At 45.1% G+C, this 23711-nt stretch overlaps 1 protein-coding gene across 1 annotated transcript in view; it reads left to right on the forward strand.

Moving 5' to 3' along the window:
• The window catches only part of LOC119392016 (monocarboxylate transporter 2-like), a 97587-nt gene extending 81660 nt beyond the window's left edge, over nt 1-15927 (forward strand). The window contains exons 3-7 of the mRNA XM_037659652.2: nt 3809-3955; nt 6246-6389; nt 8591-8948; nt 14902-15156; nt 15915-15927. Coding sequence (XP_037515580.1) covers nt 3809-3955; nt 6246-6389; nt 8591-8948; nt 14902-15156; nt 15915-15927 — 917 coding nt within the window. The remainder of the gene's footprint in view (nt 1-3808; nt 3956-6245; nt 6390-8590; nt 8949-14901; nt 15157-15914) is intronic.
• The last annotated feature ends 7784 nt before the right edge of the window (nt 15928-23711 follow it).

Consider the following 23711-nt stretch of genomic DNA (forward strand, 5'->3'; position numbering starts at 1 on the left):
AAAAGAGTTCCATGCCCCTATACTGTAGGTAGCAATGACCGCACCTTTTCTTTTTCGTAGCAAGTATTGCACCTTCTTGCACATATTTAGGTTCGCGTATATTATATTTGTTGTCTTTGCTCCTAGTCGCAATAGCGCTTCTTGGGGTTGGTTTTTATCATTAATATTCTGTAACTATTACTGTTATTATGAACCACACGTTTTCTTTCAAAATGAGGAATTTTCTGTACTACAGGCATAGTACATTGTTTATACTCATTGTCTTTGCATTTGCAACATTGCTTAGCGAGCCCTGCGGTACCTGCAAACGCATACACCGATGCAAACGGTGTAACAGCAAATTTTCTTGGAAAAAAAAATGTGGGCGATTATAGCGCTAAGCTACACCACATTGTTCCCTTTCGTTTTGGTCGTTAGCTGTTTATGATTGGTCGAAATTTTCTCGATCATGCATACAGCAACTGCTTGCAAAGCGATGGAACAAATGACACGAAAATGACGCATCGCGTAATGACCACTTATGCATGACTACGTAAAAAACAAGAGATTAAGCTAGTTTCAATACGGCGTATTGTTGGCCATTGGTTCTTCGGCATTCGTCAAAAATTTTCAGTGTGCCATTAAATCGCCTGCTTGTTACGTGATGTCGCAAATCTGGGAAATCTCGTGGCGTTAAAATGACGTGTTCACACTAAACAGCTCATTCATATGCTGAACAATACCTATACTGTTTTTGGAATTGCCGGACTGTGTCTCCTTCTGAAGGTAATTCATGAAGGCTGCCCGCCGATGACATTGGCAGCGGCTACTTAGAGCAGCTGGCGAGGTGGAGTGGTATGAGTACAATAAATATTTTCTGTTGTAGTATAACGATGTTGAACTCTTTTTCCGCGTGTACAACTGTGTGAACTCATCCTTGCTGTGAGAGAGGAAGAGAGAGAAATAAGCAGCGCTGGCGTGTGGGCTTCTTTGCCGTGCGAGTTTTATTTTGCGCTGTAAAAGTCAATTCAAGATTAACCAAGACCAACCAGCCCGGCAGTTAATTCAGTCTCATTAGTCTAGAAAACCGTGGATTTTGACAATCTCCCTAGTCTGGTAGACCAAGTTGCGCGACAAGCTTGGAAGTTTGTCTTCCCAATGTGCTCGAGTCCACTGCCTTATTCGTCGCCTTGATGGAAGCAGCCGCGACCGCTGCAAGCTACCATACGATAGGCAAGTCTAAGCAGGTTGGTCGGCGACTAAATTGGAAACCTTTTTTAGCGCTTCCAGTTTGGCAAAACTAAAACGCTCAAAACTTCTTCACACTTATCGACTCGTAGAAGCTCCGATATAGAGCAGCGGCGATGCTATTCCTTTTCGATGAAAGAAAATAAATTTCCTTAAACAGGAAGAGGTTTGATCAATCCGTAAAACGTTTATTGGTTCTTCCCGTATATGCAATGTCAATCATTTAAATTTCAGGCCAGGTGGAGCAAAATAAAGATATGAAAGACTCAGACAGAGTGAACAACCGCTGTAGAGGCCTTACTGAGCGGTAGCCTGCTCTGCAATGCTTGAACGCAAGGAGCGAAAGTGTAGCATAAGCATCCTGCACCGCATAGCCTACAGTGCGTGGTTGTGACCACGGTGTAAGAAAAATAGTTATTGTTACACCGTGGTCCTGACACACGGATGACGGTCTTTTTAACAGAAGCGTTGGACAAATTTCGTTACAAATTTATATGCTTACTGTGTAGAAGGAAAACTTCGCCTAGTTTGTTGGTTTACCAGCGTTTAGGCGACAGTGACCACAGTCGAAATTGGGTGGTGTCTGCACGCCTAACTTTTCCCAGTGGGGGACTATGGCTATTCTAATATAGTTATATTCTATTGTAGCATTGCTGTACGAGCATTTAATTTGGTTATTTGTATGGTTCTGACGTGTACTCCGAGATTTAGAAAACGAGAAATATTTCGGCGCGTCTATTTTAAAGTTGTTATGAAGAAGCTCAAATAAGACTGTAGGCGTGCTTCTTTATATCTGTCTAACAGTGTTTTCGACAGCAGAGCGTAACGTAACTTGTTAACATGGTGACGAAATGCAAGTTTTCCACATACACACACATGCAGGTGCAAATATATACAAAGTCTATGTTCCTCGCTTACACATCAATAACTGTGGCAGCTCAAAACTCCCTCGAGACGTCAAGAGAGAAACTCCCAACTCCCTTTACGAAATTCTTCATTGAATAAATATTAAGCTTAAGGGAGATCGCGTGATGCTGTTTACATCTTGTGCCTAATGTGTGAGTTTTTGAAGTATACCGGTCCCAGTACGGGAATACCGACGCCATAAACTGATATTTCAAGCAGGAGACACTAACGCTTATAGTCATATCTTTTTCTCCAGAACATTGCGGCAGCGGAACCACCTTCCCAATAACATTGTCGCCATCGATGATAACACATTTTTTCTCAAGGCTCCAGCTTACATTGTATATCTAGGCTACACCGTGACCTAGGTATTACTAATGTGTTCTATTACTATTCTACTGTGAAACCTCATGTCCCGTTTACCACTACACTCTGTAATGCCCTCGTCCATTGAGTGCACAATAAATAAATAATCAATAAAATAAATAAAATCACAGGGTATCTCACGCTTTCGCCTGTGTCTACTCGAAGGCGAAAGCCATCTTCTTTTTCTTCTGGGTCAATGTTTTGATCCTCCACGCTCCCCTGTGGAAGCTTTCTGCAACTAACATGGTTTCACCCTGCCTCCATGATCGGCCCATTTTTGACCAAGCGGCGATGTCAAGTGATGACGTCGGCATGTGGCGCCACGTTATTTGACGTCACGATGACGTCACGAAGTTTGGCGATCTGTGACTTCGTCACGGGATGATAATTTTTTTTCATCACCTGTGTTGACTCTGCCGATGGTCAATTTTCGCGTTTGATTAAGCATCCAAGGCTTTCGCCTTATTAAATAAATAAATAAATAAATAAATAAATAAATAAATAAATAAATAAATAAATAAATAAATAAATAAATAAATAAATAAATAAATAAGCCCTTGTCAAACTGTTCCTCTTCGTTTCAAACTGCATGCCAGGTCGAAACTTCTGAAAACACGTAATAAATAAAATGAACGAAGTAAACTATGCGGTGTGTATATGTGAAAGCACATATCTTGTCAAGGGTTTATTGTGCGCAGTTAAATCTATAAAGTCACCCTTGCAGCAGTGCTGATAATTTCTGCGGCAAAGCATGCAAAAGTAAAGTAGTGAAGGAAAAATAATAATCAAACGTTAAAACGGAAGCTCAGTCACGCTATTCAACTGTGTGACGGATAAAGACAGCGAATAACGACAGGAGACGACGAAGGTAAAAACACAATTTTAAAAACGTCTCTCCTCCCGCACGGGAGCCTTGTTGAAAAAATTTTTCTTTGAGCAAGGCCCTTTCAATATTTCATTGTAAGCTGGATTATTGTGAATGTGGCTCTCGTGCGGATGCCGAAACGTCTTTAAGATTACGATTTTACCTTCGTCGGCGTCTTCAGCTGTCACGTTACACCATACACGGAGTTTTTTTTTAGGTCAGCTTTGCCGCAGTTTAGCTGAGTACTGCGGCAAAGCATAACAAAATAATGAAAACGGGGCACAATCATTGGGCCAAGTACGCGTCGCTTACATACGCATCCACGGGTGTAAACACGGGTGTAAACACGCTATTGTGCCGTACCCGCACTCCACATAATGTGTTACTCCACTTCATTTGTTTGTGCTTTTTATGCGCTTAGTCTATGTGTGCTCTACCTTTCAGCGGCTTGCAGTTTGTCCACTTTCTTCGGCGTCGCTGCCCGCCGGTCTGCTGGCTTCCTGTATGTGGCCATTCTACAAACCTTTCACGCCAGCAGAAGCGAGGCCGCGTGGGCCGTCATCATCATGACCGGCATCATATCGCTAGCAGGTGAGACACCACAGCACCCTCGGCAGCGATGTTTTGCTGCTGAAGCATGCTGGCGCATTCATTGCAGTTCTGTGATAGGTTGTTTGAAAACACAGATGGCGGTTTGCAACGAGTCTTTAGCCGAACCTCATGTTGGTGCCGGAATCGGACTAACTGAACGTGTTTGCCACTGAACAGCTCTATTGCGTATAAATGTGGCCAAGGTTGCTTGCGCGATATCGTACTCGAAAACAAGAAATTACGTGTATATGTTTGTAATAAAGTGCATTTAGCACGTATTGTGGTTGTAAGTTGTCGTTGTAATCAATGATACCGGCTTTAGTTCAATGCTTTCTTTCACTAGCCAAGTTCGTCATGTAAGAAGACACTTCATGATGAGACGAGCCGTAAGAAGGGTCGAAGCTTCGAGCACACACAGTTTGCTCAAGCGATAGATTCTTTTTTTTCCTTTCGTTTCATTCTACTCTGCAGTAGGTATGAAGCAAGCAGTGCCTTCGAAATTATTATCTTCGCATTTTTGTGGCGCATATATTTATTGACTGCATTCTATCTATGATTTCATTTCCATTCCTGTAATGACCCTTCTAGGGTTAACAGTATTAATAAACCAAGAAGCAAAAAAGAGCAAAAACCAAGCGCTTTGAATTTATATCGCAACCAATTGAACTTTCTCGACAAGTCTTGATAACTAAAGGTCGTTTCTCATTCTGTAACGGTGCTTATCACGTGTGACTCGGGCATGCGCCTCAAGTTACCTGGGGTGCAATGTTCTCTCCAATAAATAAGTTTTTAGTTGACACAAGTCCTACATTTCTTGTCCTCGTTTCTTTGTGTTTTCAAATTTTTCTCAAAGCACAGGCGGTTATGTCACGCAGCTGGATGGGGGATGCGCTTTTTCTGACAGGAAAACGGGGACGATTATTACTAGTTCCATCTTAACTCTCCACCACGTTCTGACCATCAAATTGAACCAATGAGCGTTTAGGACTCCATGTGCCAGAATATCGTCTACGCAAGTCTATGGCAGGAAAATGAACCTCCGACCTCGTGCTCAGAACCCTTGTGGCTTAGCTGCTGAGCCACGGTGGCGAGTCTTTGCTGTGTTTTAATAGCGCATTGCGGGTGTTTGTGTTCTGTATAACCAGTGAAGAACACGTATTTGGGAATCTAAAAGGCAAAAGTAGAACGCAGAACGGTTGCGTTTGGCACTATAGTGTGGTAAATTATGTGATTTTGACGCTGTCAAACCATGCCTTCTTTGCTTATCATGCGCGCACTCGTAAAGTTTGGTCTTATCATGCGCGCACTCGTAAAGTTTGGAACCACGTCAACTTTTAAATGCGAAGCATTTCTTTTTATTGTTAATTTTCGTCAGTATTCAATGGATTAAAAGCGCAATCTGGGTGCGAAACTAGAACAAGCACTGGCTAACATCGGAAACTCTAAAATGCTATTTTTTTATTTTATTTGCATAATACTGTCGGTCGCCTATTTGTCCACAAGGCAGGTGTAAACCACAAGAAATGTAATACCAATAAGGACATACTGGAACATAAATTTCCTTGCAATTATTCAAAATTAAAATGAATAAAGTAAAGCAAGCAACAAATGTGCGTGGCGCATCGATGCAAGTACATCGAATACATAAAACAGGCGGAAAAGGAAGGGGCCTAATGTGCGCGTGTCGGCTCAATTCAAAGCGTTTTCAAGAACATCAGTGTTGCACTATGTAGCAAGCAGAAGAGACGGAGAGGCACTCATACTGATTGGTGATGTATGAGTACGATCGGTTATGGCGTTTTTGAAGCCTATAGGCTGTTCTTCTGATGCTATATTCTCATGCTACATTCATGGGCTATATTCTCATGCTGTAGGCTTTGTCTGGTATATTTTTCAGTGGTAATCTCTTTCTCTCTTTCTTTACTCTTCTTTCGATCTCCCCCATCCCTGTACAGGGTAGCATACCGGTTATGCCAAACTGGTTAACATCCCTGTCTTTCCTCTCTCCCGTTTTCCTTCCTTCCTTCCTGCATCCCATGTGTTAATGTGCCTATTTGGAACGAAATAAAGCTGAGGTATTTGGTAGGGACTCATCATAAAGCATGATTCCCTACCAACTAGCTGGTTGCCCATCGTGCTGACCGCCTAGTTCTCTTGTGTCCTTGTGTGCACGTCATCCCTACACTTATGATGAGTGCCTATTTATTTGCACGGGAAATAAATGCCAGGAAAAATTGTGCAAATGTTCACCTTCCTGCATTTCTTCAGCTTTAGTCTCGCATTTACGCAGGACTAATATCCGGTCCCATCGCGCACAAGTACACCGCCAGGCCTGTAGCCATCACAGGAGGCGTGATCGCAGCGTTGGGACTCATGCTGTGCTTCCTTGCAACGCGCATTGAGCATCTCATCATGAGCCTTGGGATATTGCACGGTGAGTTATTGCACTTCCGAAACACGTTCATATGAAATCCTCCGTCATTGCTTACAATTAAGCAAGTGCAATGCACCGCACTCTGTCATGAGAATTCTGGAACGTTGAATGGCAGAATAAAAGGTATTAAAAAGTATATGTACCAAACCGGCTATTCGGAAGAATTCCTTTACAACACTCATCAGAAAGCGGTATCACACTCACAGGCATTACCTTATGATCTATGAAGTAGCATGAACCATACTGTATATCGCTTTTACATATTGCCGGTTATGAAAAGCCAAATCGATGCACGTGCCTCTCTCTTAGTAGTTGCTTTTCTTCATAAGATTCAGCACATCAGCAGAAAGTTCAACAGTAGGTAAATAGGAGGTACAGTCGCGATCACATGTTTGGATACCACTCGAGCCCGTGGCAGTGTGCATGAGCACGCCGTCTATCGGCTCAGTGTCTGTTGTCAAGGGTCTCGCAGTGCGCACGCACTACCATTCTATCTCGCTGGCATGATTGCTCGCTTGCGTCTCGCCGGTGCGCGGGCCGATTACCGGAGTTCGCGATCGCCCCCGCCAATAGTGCTGACGGCAAAGCAGCTACGATGCCGAAGGCCCAGGCCGCTGCTTTCGCGATAAATAGAAGAGTCTGCTAGCAACGAGGGTTCAGATACATCGGCGTAGCCGAGTGAACGACCAGCGCTTTCTCGATCGCGACATTCTTCCAACGATAGCGATCTGTGCCGGGAACGATTCAATTTTCTGCAGTTATAGGAAAGAGAGCCGAGATCGGAGCAAGGAGTTCCAGGCTGCCGCGCCGATGCTTCATGATAAGCACTACGGGTGCCGGCAGCCACCAATTCAGATAATCGGCCTGCGCGCCATCGTTGACCCGCCGTGGTGTACTAGTGGTTATGGTGCTTAACTGCTGACCCAAAGGTCGCGCGATCGAACACCGGCCGCGGCGGCCGCATTTCGGTGGAGTCAAAATGCTAGAGGCGCGTGTGCTTACTTATGTGCACGTTAAGAAACCCCAGGTAGGCTAAATTTCTGGAGCCCTCCGCTACGGCACCCATCATAATCATATCGTGGTTTTGAGACGTAAATAACCCCCCTCCCTCCCTCACCAAAAAGATATAAGTGTTGGCAACAAAGGTTGACTATATGTAAATATATCTAAGCCAGACGTCACTTTTCATTACAGTCGGGGCTTTCGTTGGTCATGTTTAAAGAGCATAAACACATTTTGGGTGACCTTACTGGTCACATAGGTGTCTTGAATAGCGCTCGTCCGTAGCTCTTCGTGCCCAGGGAAGTGCGAGAAGGGTGCGAAGCAAGCGCCACCACGCGGAGCAGACTGACGCGCCGCCAAGCGAGCGCAGTGCGGAGGCACGTCACACGCCACCCGGCAATGACGTCACGACGGAGCCGGAGCGTGGTTGAGCGCAAGGGAACAGTCCCAAACGCCGTCCTCCCAACTCTATTGAGAACCTTACTTTGGGCTTTCTAGAGTCTTATGAAGCCTAAATTGACGTTAATTAACTATTCCACGTTAGTTTCGTAGCCCTCAATTTTGGTACTACGTTCCCAGCAAACGTCAATTTGCTATTCACTTAGTGCGAACAAATGTGTTCGTTTCTGTAGTTTCCATGCGCAACTATTACTACTCAATTAATACGTACCGAAATAATTTTGAGGCCGCTTGTTTGGCCCTTGTCTGTTGGGAATTTACGCTCCTATATCCTATCTGTCACATATAATCCTTAACACCTGCTTTTTTGCTGTGTAGTGAAGAGGAGTGCATTATATTTTGGTGTAGACGAGCACCTACACCAAAATATAATGCAAACACTGGGCTGAGAGCGGTGGTTGCGTCCGAACAGTAGCAGCAAGAGCTGGAGAGGCTAGGCAGCTTCAACTCGTGCCTCGCGCAGTGCTGGCGATGTGGCTGCAGCGCTGGGCATTGCTCTTCACTGCAAATGCTTTTATTTTTAATTGGGGTATTTCGGAATTTCTGGAAAACCCCAAAAGGTGGGGAGTCCGGGGTGCCCCGCAAGAAACTTAACGTCGCGGCAACTACATGCGCGGACAACGTGCTATTTGTCGAGTTTACCGCAATGCAGTGGCTTGGCGTAAATGCCGCACTTTAGGCATTTCTTTTTTCGTCTTTTCTCTCTCCTCTGTCTCTCTATCTGCTTGTCCTTACTCCAGCAATCGGGAGCGGCTTGGTGTTCGTGGTAATTCCAACGGTGATCAACGAGCACTTCGTCCGCTACAGGGGCATGGCCATGGGCATCAACTTCGCCGGTTCCACCATGGCTACGTTCGTTTTCCCCAAGATGCTGGAGGTGCTCACCGATACGTACGGCTTCCGAGGGGCCATGCTGCTCTTTGGTGCCGTCAGCCTGAACTCCGTCGCCTTCAGCCTGTTCCTGAGGCAGCCGGCATGGCTGAAGAGGCGCCAGGAGAGTCAGTCTAAAGCTGATGCCGCAGCTGCCGAGATTGCTGCGGATGCGAACTCTGCTTGCAAGGCCCCAAATGGTTCGATAGAAACTGTCAACGGCGGCCCGTGCGTATACTATGAATTCTTTTGTCTCTTTAATGTTATAACACCCAAATGAAAAAGTGTTAATACTTGGTAACACATGACGCATGCTAAAGATAGACGCTAGGACACAGTCTGGCAAAACTCTTATTGGTACAAGCGCATGGGTTCTTCTTCTTGATTGCTATTGCAAGGGACACGTGCAGACGTGAAATACAAAGAGACCATAAACCCCAATAAAGAGGACATCTGTTATACCACAGCCGCTTGTTATTCCACCAGTTGTAGCCCTCATTTGGTGAGCACAAAATGAGCGCGAACTTTAACGCGCAAGCGGCCCGTCTATTAGAAGTAGGTTATTCTCGCGTTATCGTAGCCACCGGTCGCTAATACCTTAGAAAACTACACTTCGTCAAGTCCCAACGTGGTTGTAGAAAGCAACACTAACAAGAAGCCAGTATTAGGCATTCCTTACATTCATTCCTTATCGCACAGGTTAAAGAAAGCGGGAAGTAGACACTACACTGAGTTTACGTTGTTGTTACGGCTGCCAATAAACAAGGTAGAATAGGCGCCGTCGTACAGGGAAACGATGGACAAGTGAGAGAAAGAAGGTGCACTGATCTTTGGTTCGTAAAATACACCGAAAAATTTACAGAGTGCTATACTGGTGTCATACATAAAGTTCCTTTCTGCCGGGGCCGCTTCTACATAATAGATTTATTACTGATCCTATTCCTTCAGCAAGCTAATTAATTTCTTTATCAAAGCCCCGTCCGACTCATGGCCGATCCCCTGTGGTGGGTTGGGCCATGAACAACATAAGAAAGATTGGATTGACGCTGTGTATATGAGACACTAATGAAGCATAAGATGTCGGTTAACGGGAAGCTCACCATCTAATCTTTTTTTACATTGCCGGGAGTGTAAGTGCACCCCAAAATTTGATGAATGTGCAATATATTACAGGCACAAGAATCAAGGAACACGTCTAATGGCTGAGGCCCGGCATATGGACAGTAGTAGAAACGCATGCGTGAGCCAGCCTTCGAGTAACTTGCATAAGGACGAAATGAAATGCAACAACATTTACCTATCACGTAGGCTTCCAGGTGTGTCCTATTGACGGGTGGCACAACCGTACTTTTTCTTTTTCTGTCTACTTTTTTAGTGCGGCTTTCCAGTTGATAATCAGCATTTGAGTTTCAATGTTCTTCTCTTTTATATCCGTGTTCGCACGCCTTACCTTCTTTGCAGGCTATCTTACGGATGGGCTTCGGTGCCGCCATATTGGGCTGCTAGCCGTGTCGTTTTGTATCTTTATCTACTGCACGAACAGTGCTACGGTGGACGTACACATCTGAAAACGGTTCAGTCTGTGCATTCGACGTTTTCTGACCTTGTCAATTCATATCACAATATGCAAAAATAAGAAAAAACATTGGTTTAACAGCCCAAGGTGGCGGCGCTCATATGTCTTACGTAAAATCGTCTGTAATGAACGCTTGCCAACAAAACCAACTTTCAGTCGTTTTGTGTGCTCAGGTACTATGCAGATGGCGATATACTTTCATCTTGCCCTTTATATTTTTTTCAGCAAGACCTCAAAGCAAACTCGCAGAGTATAATTTGCGGTATTGGTGATTGGGAACAGCGCTTTGTTTTATTGCAATAAAAATAAATGAAAGAGTTGTCCCCATTGCTTGGTGACGGCCACCCCTTTCCACGCGAAAATAATATATGTATACAGTCCTACGTTTGGCATGTTAGAAAACTTTTTTGAACACACTTTCACTATAGTCCGCTCAATATTCATCGCAGATATTGGTGTCTTCAAAAGAACACTGTAACACTTTCATTGCTTTGCGGCTTATCCTAGATGGCCATGGGCCTAGTATTTCCGCCAACGAAAACATTCGCTCCTTGTCCAGCGTGTAGAGTTCCTGTTCGAGTCGTCGTCTATGTGTGTCGTGTTTGGGACGGTCGAGCAACAGATGATGCACATCCTCGTCGTCGTGGCCGCAAGAAATCTTGACGATGATGCATGCTGAATCCGAAATAAGGAATGGTTTATGTAAGCAGTTCCAGGTCTTAGGCGATGAATGAGTGTGTCGATACATCTTGGAAGCAAAGGGTCTAATGGGCACTCAAAGTCAACAGCCTACAAGATCGATTCCTTTGTGCTGTCTGAGAACCAGGTGGATAAGTATAGTTCACGTTTTGCTCTTCGTAAAACTCGGTGTATGTCAAATTGATATATAGGAATGAGGCGGGTTTGTGTACAATGATTCGCTTTCGCCAACTTATCTGCCATTTCATTTCGCTTCATTACGCAGTGACTGGGAAACCACTGAAATGCCACGTGATCATCTGACTTCGTAGCTTCTGAAAGCTCTTTTCAGATCCTGTATACTATACGTATATCTATTTTTCCTGAAGTTGAATTTTCCACACACGCAAGGGCCACCAGAGAATCCGTGATTACAACCCACCTTCTTCGCGTCGTTGACAGTTTAATAAATAAAGCTTGTGGCTAGCAAAATGGCCACAAGCTCCGATGTTGCTGAAGAGGAAAGATGACCCAACCGATATGCATATTGTTCATGTAACTCCGAAATGATAAATGCTGATATCGCAGTCTCTTTGGTGAGGGAGCCATCATTGTCCAAGTGAGTGTAGCTTTGGTACCTGTCAAACAGGTAATGTGAGGCCAACTGCAGTGTGAAAACGGCTGGTACGTCATGTTTACGGCGAAGTCCTTCTACTGACGTTTCAATTGTTGGTAGCTCTATCAACCAGGGCGGGTCCGGGGGCCAATGTGTCGACTCAGGAAGCCGTGGAATGTACTGTTGGTACAGGCGGTGTATTTGCGTTCCGGGACGGTTCTCTATTTGTGATATGAGTGGACGTGAAGGGCGTTGCGTGACTAGGCGAAAGAGATGCCGACAGGCGTCCACATTTTGAATCACATTAAAGTTGGGTTCTCGTGCCTCTGCTAATGTCAGGGAACTTGATGTTGCCTGTGGAACCCCCAGAAGACATACGCGCAGGCTTCGTGCTTGTAGCAGCTGAAGTCGGTATAGAGACGTCTGAGATATGTTATGGAGAACTGGCGCGGAGTAGGCAACCTTTTGTCGGATAAGAGCTCAATGGACGTGGAGTAGTGACGGCGATGTTCCGCCCTGTTTTGTTCCCGCTATGCGACGAAGAACATTTATGGTGCTGTTCACTTGGTTTTCGAGATCGGCTATATGTTGACTCCATCTGAGTTGGCTGTCTAAAGTAACACCAAGGAATCAATGCTTTCGTGTGATTTTGATCCTCTGGCCGTCCACAAAAATTTCAAGTTTTTCACTTTCTTTCTCGTGAATGCTAGAACTACAGATTTGGCTTGAGAAATCTGCATGCCTCGCTCCTTGATGTAATCGCTTATTACATTTAGTCGTTGCTGAAGCCGATGCTGAAGCCGATGCTTGATGACTTCGAGAGGTTTGTGAGACGTCCATATGCATATGTCGCCTGCATACATGGAGATGTTCAAGGTTTCTGGCAGCACTTCTTCAAGACCTACCAATGCAGCGTTGAAAAGAAGCGGACCTAGAACGCTTCCTTGGGGTACACCTCTGCTTACGTTGAATAGGTCGTTTTCACCATCATTGGTAAAAATGTATATCTGCCTGCCATGCAGGAAGTTGGCGATCCACTTTAAAATACGGCCATCTACCCCAAGTGAGGTAAGCACGTATAGCACAGGTAGGTGGCTGACAGAGTCAAATGCTTTTCTTATGTCTATGAACAACGCAACAGCATTGTTGCCACAGTTCATCTCATGTTCCACAAGTAGGACTAGGTCAAATGCGCAGTCCATAGTGCATCGTCGTCGTCTGAAGCCAGCCATCTGTTCTGGAAGAGTGTCCTTAGCTTCAGTTTACCACTTCAACCTTATGTCAATCATTTTTTTCATGACTTTAGCTATTCAAGTAGTGAGGCTGACTAGGCGAAATCAATCAAGGGATAGCGGTGATATACCGGGCTTTAGCAGGGGCGCAATTTTCGCGATCTTACAACACGACGGAACGTACGCCTTCGTCCCCATGTGCCCCGCCACAGTGGTCTAGTGGTTATGGCGCTCGGCTGCTGACCCGAAGGTCGCGGGATCGAATCCCGGAAGCGGCGGCTGCATTTTCGACGGAGGCGAAAATGTTTGAGGCCCGTGTACTTAGATTTAGGTGCACGTTAAAGAACCCCAGGTGGTCGAAATTTCCGGAGCCCTCCACAACGGCGTCTCTCATAACCATATCGTGGTTTTGGGACGTTAAACCCCAGATATTATTATTATTATTCGTCCACATGCTGCTATATATTCGTAAAAGAACTGGCGTGCCGTTGGGGCCGAGATTCTTCAGAACGTTGCATGACACATTGTATGGGCCGCTTGCTGTTCTTACACGGGTTAGTGATAAAGCAGTACGTAGTTCTGGCAGAGAATACGTGAATACGTGTTATCCAGTTTAGCATGTGGTAATGCGCAAGCATCTTGGATTTGCTTCTCCACAAATTAGACTGTATAGTAGTATTCTGACAAGTTGTCCAGTTCCAGTCAGAATTGATCGAAACTCGTTAGCAACATTATAGTCGGATAATCCAAGGGATAGGACCAATGCTCTGAATGGGCTTCGCTGGGATGGCTCAAAGCAGTGACTGTTTGACAGATTTTCGGAAGCAGGGTAAATGGGTCATGAGGTGCAGAAATCACACCATTTTTTGGACCCAACGTTTCCGTGAGCCGGTTAGATTTGACTGGGTCGCCTGACTCTCTTTGTAATCTTCCAGCCTTCCAGTGCGGCAATAGTGACGTTCTGCTCATCGTATAATTGCTCCAACGCGCTCATAGTCTGCATCTACACTGGAGTGACACTCTGGGACGGCTGTAAACCTTCTCGCACGGGAGTAGCTGCTTCGAATATAGGACATAAATGTATCCAATTCATTAACTACTTCCAAGTCACGTCCAGCACATTCACGAAACAGTTGCCAGTTTGTTAGTTTTGAGGTGGCTGCTTTTGTCGGCACTTGATTCGCGGGTGTTGCATGAGAACTGGATAATGATCGCTCCCTCGTGTTTCGAGGTCTGTACACCAGCTCATATCTCGTGCAATGTCAGGAGCGGCTATAGTAAAGTCTAGACAGCTGGCATAATTATAACCCCTTAAAAACGTCACTGATCCATCATTCAGTATAGCGAGACCACATCTATCAAACATTTTTTAAAGTGATCTCCCACAGGAATCGGTGTGAGTACTGCCCCATGTGGTATTGTTGGAATTAAAATCTCCACAGAGGAGTACTGGTTCCTAGCCTTTTCAAAAAAAACAAAAACAAAAATAAACTAAGGAGGAATGATTCGGTAGTACGTGTCGATGGTTGCAAATAAACCCAAATTACTGTCATGATGACTTTTCTAAATTGAATTTTGCAGCTTACAAATTCAGGCACGTCCGAGTCCGACTAGTATAAAAGAGAAGAAGGTATGTTGCGCCGTACACATAACAATACCCTGCTCAAGCCTGAATTACTCGTTGACGCATATGTCACATAATTAGAAATTCTAAAGCTACGGCCTACGTTGGTCTCATTTAGGCACAAACGGGGAAGCTGTATTGAGCAACCAGCTCCCTAAAGTCTGTGCTTTTAGACCTGAGGCCATTAGCATTCCATTGAATCAAAGCAGTGCTGCGGACTCCTTTTTGAACTGCACCACATTAAATATTGTGTGGCATACCCGAAGTGCAGCTGATGCCCTTCTTGTTGTGTGGCTTTTACTACGGCGAAGCGATATGATAAATTTTTTTTTCGCTGGGTACGGTGAAGTGCCTCGATTTTTTTATCGATTATTTTATTTAAAACAGAGAAAACAGTTAATATTTTATCGTTTATCGTAAGGAAGGTGATGAATGACCTTCTTCTTCTTTTGCAGACCAAAGACGAATACTCGCAAGGCCCCAGTACCAGGCTCGTTCCGGCATGCCCTGACAGTCTTCTCTTGTCCTATGTTCTACCTCGTCGCGTACTCGTACATCGCATTCATCTTCGCCTTTGAATGTTACATCTCACTCCTGTTGGACTTCGCCATAGACAAGGGCGTCAGCTTTTCGCGGGCCGTCACCATGATCTCCTTGAGCTCGATTGCAGACCTGGTGGGGCGCCTCACGCTACCCTTGGCAGCAGATAGGTTCGTATCGTTTACACATCCCACACTATACGCGATCGTTTTCCGAAATACTCTGGTCCATGCTGATGATCTCTCTTCTTAACGTAATAAGACTATTAACGGATATACGGGGTGTTTCAGCTAAGAAGCATCAAGTAGTTAATAAATATACATGGGCGCTACGCGTCTCCAATTAGCGCTCTATTGTTCTGAGCCATGCAGAGCGCGTCAGAACATTTATTCCAATCTGCCAAGCTCGGCAATTGGCAAAAATTGTTTAATGAAATTTTTAAATAGTAACTCTAGAGAAAACTCATCGATTGCGCTTATTCAGAAACATTAGACTTTTTAATGTACACTAACATAACTCCCCTGCTTAATTTTTTTCCGGCCTTTCCTTAAAGCCAACGAATTAAAAAAAAAGTACCACGTGACTGCCGCCCTACGCGCGGCGCTTTTAGTGCCCTCAAAGGTAAGTTGAGCGAACTATCAAAGGCTGCTCTGCGCACGTACATCTTCCCGACGCGATAGCTGCTGTGACTAACAATACGTTCTGCGAGCGACTGCACTCTTACTACACCTAGCATCATTTATTAGCCATTTCCATTATCTATGTGCATTTATTGCGTGACTACATGTTCTTGGAAATTACATTGTTTTAGTATTGTTATAAATGTGCCCTTATTACGTTGTACCCGATTTGTATAGGTGAACTGTTCACGTTCTCATTGTTCTTACCCCTACTCTTCGGCATGCCCCCCTTATACTCTATGCTCTAGGCAGAGCCTGTAAGCTGTGCTAAACAAATAAATAAATAAATAAATGAATAAATAAACAAATAAATAAATAAATAAATAAATAAATTTACACAACAATTTACACAAAAGTCGGCATTGCAGAAGAGCAAACATACACGCTACCTAGGACACAACCGCACGCAACATCTCTTCCGCCTACGTACTACGACACGCGGACACCGCTTAACCGCAGCCACACACACACTCGATCCGGCGCACGTTGTTGGAATGGCTGAAGCCTGTTGCGACAACAGCGCCGCTTCCAGCCACTGCTTGCGGTGGCGCCGCGCAACGCCGCCGAGCTTTCAAACTGAAAGAAGTTCTGTAAACGTTGGTTCTACCCGCGAGTAAGAGCGCGCGAGCACTGGCAGCACTGGCGACGAACGCGGCTGAAGCAGATATGCAACGAGCCAGCTCATCTTCGTCGCACGGCGAGCTCATGCGATAACATCACCTCACGTCCGAAGCCTGCCGTCGATTGCTCCTCAAGCAGATGGGAAACATGACATCCTGTTTGAAGGAGCATGAAGGAACGCCGGGGGGAGTATGTCGGGGGCTGTGTTCCTCCAGCAGCAACAGTGGACTTTGATCATAAAGGCGCGTTCGCGATCGCTGGACGCGCTATCTTGCTGGCATCAGCAAACGGCTCGCATAGACCTTTTTTACAGCGAAAGCTGTTATGAGATTACAACAAGGGCCGTTTTTCGCACCGTAGTTGTCCGCCGCCGCCGCCGGTGTCCGTAACCATTATCGCGCGAAATAAGGAAAAAAAATAAGAAAAAAATATCCGGGATGGATTGAGGTTCGAATCTTAGCCCTCTGCGTGGGAGCCCAGCGTTCTACCTCACAGCCATGCCGACGCTTGAAACTACCTTGCAAAAAGACCCTATACAGGCTTCACGTCGGGAAGGAACCACATCAACATATGTAATGTAGTGTATTAGAAGAGTAAAGTAACAACCAGGCGTCACACAATGCGAATTCCGCGACGAGTAGATTGTTGAATGCTTTCAACCCATTACAAAAGCATCTGCCATAATTCTTCATCGTCATCAGCCACAGCATCAACAATGTGCACATAATGCTTTACAGGTGTTTAGCGAGAACCACGGTTGTCCGCAGAATGACGAAAATTGCATAGTGGCTGCTTTCCTACTTCACAAAAATTATGATGATTTATAACGTAGTGGGTTCCTCGCAAGTGCCCTTCTATTGGTTGCCAAGGAAGCCCATAAGGCTGCGATGATGCATTTCCTCACGGTTTCAATAAAGTAAATTCCCTCTCTCTCTCTTATAAAGTTTATAAAGGTTATAAAGCGTGGTGGGACGACCGGGTGTCACACAATGTGAATTACGTAACTAGTGGATCGTTAAAAGCTTCCAACCCATTACAAAGGGCTCAGCCATAATTCTTCATCTTCATCAACCGTGGCATCAACAAAGTGTACATAATGCCTTACAGATGGTACCTCGCGTCTCCGCAAAATAACGAATAATGTAATGGGCGCGCTTCGCAACTTCCCAACAATTATGATTTGTGGCGTAGTGGCTTCGTTGCTAATGTACTTGTATTAGCAGCCACAAGAGAGTTTATAACGGGCTCTAGAAATGGCGCTCTTCCGGATTTCGCTGTGGCTGTGCTGCGTTTTCCGCGCAGGCCGGGCGTTTTTTCGTGAGCGCCGCCATATTGCCTAGCGGGCGGCGCCGTCTCTGGTCTGGCCACCATAGGTCGGCACTGTAAGAGAATACTCACTCACACTCACTCACCCCAATATTTTCAGCATTCGCACTCACTCACGTTCATACTCACGCCTACTCACACTCATAGGCACTCACTCACGTTCACACTCACGCCTACTCACACTCATAGGCACTCACTCACGTTCATACTCACGCCCACTCACACTCATAAGCATTCACTCATGTCCATACTCACGCCTACTCACACTCATAGGCACTCACTCACGTTCATACTCACACCCACTCACACTCATAGGCACTCACTCACGTTCATACTCACGTCCACTCACACTTATAAGCATTCACTCACGTTCATACTCACGCCGACTCACACTAATAGACACTCACTCACGTTCATACTCACGCCCACTCACACTCATAAGCATTCACTCATGTCCATACTCACGCCTACTCACACTCATAGGCACTCACTCACGTTCATACTCACACCCACTCACACTCATAGGCACTCACTCACGTTCATACTCACGCCCACTCACACTTATAAGCATTCACTCACGTTCATACTCACGCCGACTCACACTTATAAGCATTCACTCACGTTCATACTCACGCCCACTCACACTCATAAGCATTCACTCATGTCCATACTCACGCCTACTCACACTCATAGGCACTCACTCACGTTCATACTCACACCCACTCACACTTATAGGCACTCACTCACGTTCATACTCACGCCCACTCACACTTATAAGCATTCACTCACGTTCATACTCACGCCGACTCACACTAATAGACACTCACTCACGTTCATACTCACGCCCACTCACACTCATAAGCATTCACTCATGTCCATACTCACGCCTACTCACACTCATAGGCACTCACTCACGTTCATACTCACACCCACTCACACTCATAGGCACTCACTCACGTTCATACTCACGCCCACTCACACTTATAAGCATTCACTCACGTTCATACTCACGCCGACTCACACTAATAGACACTCACTCACGTTCATACTCACGCCTACTCACACTCATAGGCTCTCACTCACGTTCATCCTCACACCCACTCAGACTCGTAGGCACTCACTCACGTTCATACTCACACCCACTCAGACTCGTAGGCACTCATTCACGTTCATACTCACGCCTACTCGCACTCATAGCACTCACTCACGTTCATACTCACACCTACTCACACTCATAAGTATTCACTCACGTTCATACTGACACCTACTCACACTCATAGGCATTCGCTCACGTTCATACTCACACCTACTCGCGCTCCTAGACACTCACTCACGTTCATACACACACTCATAGGCACTCACTCACGTTCATACTCACGCCTACTCACACTCATAGACACACCCATTCACGTTCATACTCACGCCTACTCGCACTCATAGGCACTCACTCACGTTCATACTCACGCCTACTCACACTCATGAGTGCTCACTCACGTTCACACTCGCGTCCACTCACACTCATGAGTACTCACTCATACTCACACTCACAACGTTCGAATGAGTGTGAGTGAGTGTGAGTGAGTGCACTCATGAGTGAGTGTGCCGAGCTATGGTCGTTGATCTTTTTTGTAGTCGTTGAGTGAGACCGTTTGGGACGAACTGGTGACGTTGAGTCCCAGCGAGCCTGGCAGTTCTCAATATTGTTAGGGTGGAGTCCGCGTGCGTTCACTTGGAGAAAAATCTGATGCTTCTAAGTCCACGTGAATCCGGCTGAGGAAACCTCTCTTTAGCCTGAATGTGAGTGAGCTTGGCTGAATAGTGTTTTAGCGAGTTTGAGACCAAGTGAGCCCATAAGAAGCAGCATATTTTTTGAGTGAACGAGTGAGTGTGTGCCATAAACTTTGCCGACCCCTGACACACATTCGTTGGTGCTTTTAACTTACCTTCATACTAACCTCAACTCTCACTCCTGATTACTTACATTCAAAGTCATGCCGACTACCACTCAAAGGCATACACCATGGTTCCTCAATCACTCAGTTTTATTTACCTACCCACACTAACCGATACGTCCATAATAAGGTCTACTCCCACTAATGGCGCTAACTCATGTTGATACAGTCATAGTCAATTACAGTCATACTCACAGTCATACATTCGCACTTATATCCATATCTACTCACGCTCACAGGTCGTGTTCACACTCAATTATCACTCTCCCAGAACTCATGTTCACACTCGCGTATACTCACACACATCGGTAATCACTCATCTTCATACTCTCGTCTACTCTCATTCATCGGCTCTCACTTCATACTCACTCTACTCGCACATTTAGGTACACACTCACTTCATACTCACTCCACTCACCCTCATTGGTGCTCACCCACTTGCATACTCTTTTATATTCACACTCATCGGGGCTCACTTACGTTCATTCTCATTTCCACTCACAGCCGTCGATACACACATTCACCGGCACTCACTCAGGTTCATACTCATGTATACTCACACTCATCAGCACTCACTCACGTTCGTACTCACTTCTACTCACACTCATGAGTACCCACTCACGTTCATACTATGCCTGCTCACACAAATCAGTACTCACTCACGTTCACTATCGCCTACTCGCACTCACTGGTACTCACTCACGTTCATAGGTCTACTCACGCTCACGAGCACTCATTCACTGTTATACTCACGCCAACTCACACTCATCGGTAGTCACTCACGTTCATAGTCGCGTCCTCTTACCTTCGTCGATACTCACATTCATACTCACGTCTGTTCACTTTCATGAGAGCTCACCCACGTTCACACTCACGTCTACTCACAGTCATCGGTAATCACTCACGTTACACTCATGGCAACATACAGTCGATACTCACGTTCATTCTCAGGTCCACTCACTCTCGTCAATACTTACTCACATACAGCTCCCTTCTACTCACACTCAAGAGTACTCACTCACGCTCATACTCACGCCTACTCACACTACTCGCACTCATTGGTACGCACTCCCGTTCATACTCACGTCTACTCACACTCATGAGTACTCACTCACGTTCACACTCACGCCTACTCACACTCATGAGCACTCACTCACGTTCATACTTATACCTACTCACACTCATGAGTGCTCACTCACGTTCATACTCATGACTACTCACTCTCATGAGCATTCACTCATGTTCATACCTACTCACACTAATGAGTGCTCACTCACGTTCAAACTCACGACTACTCACACATCATGAGCACTCACTCACGTCACTCACACTCACGTCACCCTCATTCACTCACTCATTCCTACTCGCACTCATGAGTACTCACTCACGTCCACTCACACTCATGAGCACTCACTCACGTTCATACTCATACCTACTCACACTCATGAGTACTCACACACGTTCATACTCACATCTACTCACCCTCGTGAGTGCTCACTCACGTTCACACTCACGTCCACTCACACTCATGAGTCTCACTCACGTTCATACTCACATCTACTCACACTCATGAGTACTCACTCACGTTCATACTCACGCCTACTCACCTCATGAGTGCTCACTCACGTTCATCACGTCCACTCACACTCATGAGCACTCACTCACGTTCATACTCACACTACTCACACTCATGCTACTCCCCTCATGATTCTCACGTCACGTTCACGCCCCTACTCACCCTCATGAGTGCTCACTCACGTTCACACTCACGTCCACTCACACTCATGAGCACTCACTCACGTTCATACTCACAACTACTCACACTCATGAGTACTCACTCACGTTCATACTCACGCCTACTCACCCTCATGAGTGCTCACTCACGTTCACACTCACATCTACTCACACTCTGAGTACTCACTCACGTTCACACTCACGCCTACTCACACTCATGAGTGCTCACTCACGTTCACACTCATGTCCACTCACACTCATGAGCACTCACTCATACTCACACTCACAACGTTCAAATGAGTGTGAGTGAGTATAAATGAGTGCACTCATGAGTGAGTGTGCCGAGCTATGGGTTCATGTTTCAAGGCTCAAGCCATATTTCTGGCGTCGTCAATCGAACATAGAGTGACTTTCACTACAATGGCTACTTAGCTTCTTTCTTTTTGTTGCTTTTCTGCTTGTTCTTGTTGTGTCCCACTTTCACTATGTACTTCTTCAGTGACGGCAGCATGTTCATTTTGCCTTATGGGCACAATTGTTTCGTTTGTATAGAGAGGTTTTTTTTTCTTTCCTCTTTTTCTTAGTGCACATAACCAGCATCGAGACCATGCTTTTCTGAGAGAGGGAGTAATGCCACATGCCATCATGTATGAGCCATCCGCTGTGGCACGTACACGCGAGGGAAGAGGAAGGGAACGTTGTTGTCACTTTTGTTTAGAAATGGAATAAATAGAGCACTACTTTTTATCATGTCGCAGATACAGATTACTCAGAAAAAGACTTCTTGATATCCCATTCGCTAACCTGGGGCTGCACTTCACAATTGACAATGTGCTTACCTTTGGTGCTTCAACTGGGCTTCAGCCACAGAAATGCATTTGATGCCGTGTGTAGCTACCTTCATGAAACAAAACGAATACGGCTTTAAATTTCCGCTTGTATAAGTATTATTATGACAGAAGAAAAAGTTTTGATATTATTTTCATTATTATTGTGATTCTTCTTCTAATTATTTTTATTCTAATTCCTATTCGGGACAATGATTAAAGTATCTGATCTGTATGTTTAAAAAACTATTATTGCACTCTTTCATTGATGCGTACGTTTTTTTTGTATATTCATTGCTATTATTTATTTATTTATTCTTTTTATTGGCATCAGCATTCAATACTCAGAATATTAAAAAAAATTTTTTTTCGTAAGACGACTTCTTGCCCAATCCACCTGAGTGGGTATGAGCCATGCAGTAGAGGATACTACTACTACTGCTGGTCGGGTTCTGGGGAAGGCGTCAACACCTGGCTGTCTGTCTTATTTCGACCGTGTCAATATGATTATGTGGAACGCCGTAGTGGCGGACTCCGGAAATTTCGACTACCTGGGGTTCTTAACCGTGCACCTAAATCTAAATCTAAACATTTTCGCCTCCATCGAAAATGCAGGCACCGCGGCCAGGATTTGATCCCGCGACCTTCGGGTCAGCAGTCGACTGCTATAACCACTAGACCACCGTGGCGGGGCGAGGGGTAATGAAGACAATGAAGAAAGTTGCATTGTATTGTACGATGCTCCACGAATTGGCTGCCCTTGCTGACAGCGAGAAACCAGGTAAGCGCCTACTTTAAGTGTAAGCTATAAGCGCACCCTAAGTTTCCGAGAAACGAGAAAGGGCGCCGTTCGAATATTCTTATGACTAAGATTACATAATAGAAAAAAAAGTAATTGTGCTTTCGTAAAAGAACATCACAAGTGAGCTGTTTGCGTCTTCTTAATTGCAAATTACCTCTACCGATCAGTAGGTTAAGATTTTGTTGCTGCTGTTGCAGGCAGTTTCGCGTGTAAGGATCAGTGATTACTTACGTCGCACAAAACAAAAAAGAGGCGTAAGAGTTACGTTTCCCGAAAATACGTGCTTCTGTGACTGTTCCAAGCAGTAAGCACCGGATTGTGCATAACTTTTGGAGTAGCTACGCTTCTGAATCTATTGCACAAAGCTAAACTGGGTGGCAAGACGTTGCATGTAACAGTACAAAAGACATTGCACCTGCGAACTTCTCTAATACCCAGAAAAGGCTTTGTCAAAGCTATTTTTATAAATAATGTTTTTACTTCAAGTACAAAGCACCTGGCCGCAATCGTGCAGTTGTTCGTGCTCTAGACCATAGTATTTTCATAGAACTGCTTTTAAAAAAACGTGTGTACAAAGAAAAAACTGTAATAAGCCTCCCACTTTCGCGATGTCTGTGTAAACATAGAAATTTCATCTTGTTTTATGATGACCCTGTGTTTATGATATCCGGAGCTACCAACGCATAAAGTGTTGCCGCATCTCATGGTGACAATATAAGTAGAAATTCATTTTAACTATTGGGCAAAAGGGCAGAACAGTCGTACCTTCAAACGTGAACACTT

This window comes from Rhipicephalus sanguineus, chromosome 4, assembly GCF_013339695.2.
Source record: "Rhipicephalus sanguineus isolate Rsan-2018 chromosome 4, BIME_Rsan_1.4, whole genome shotgun sequence".
NCBI lineage: Eukaryota > Metazoa > Arthropoda > Arachnida > Ixodida > Ixodidae > Rhipicephalus > Rhipicephalus sanguineus.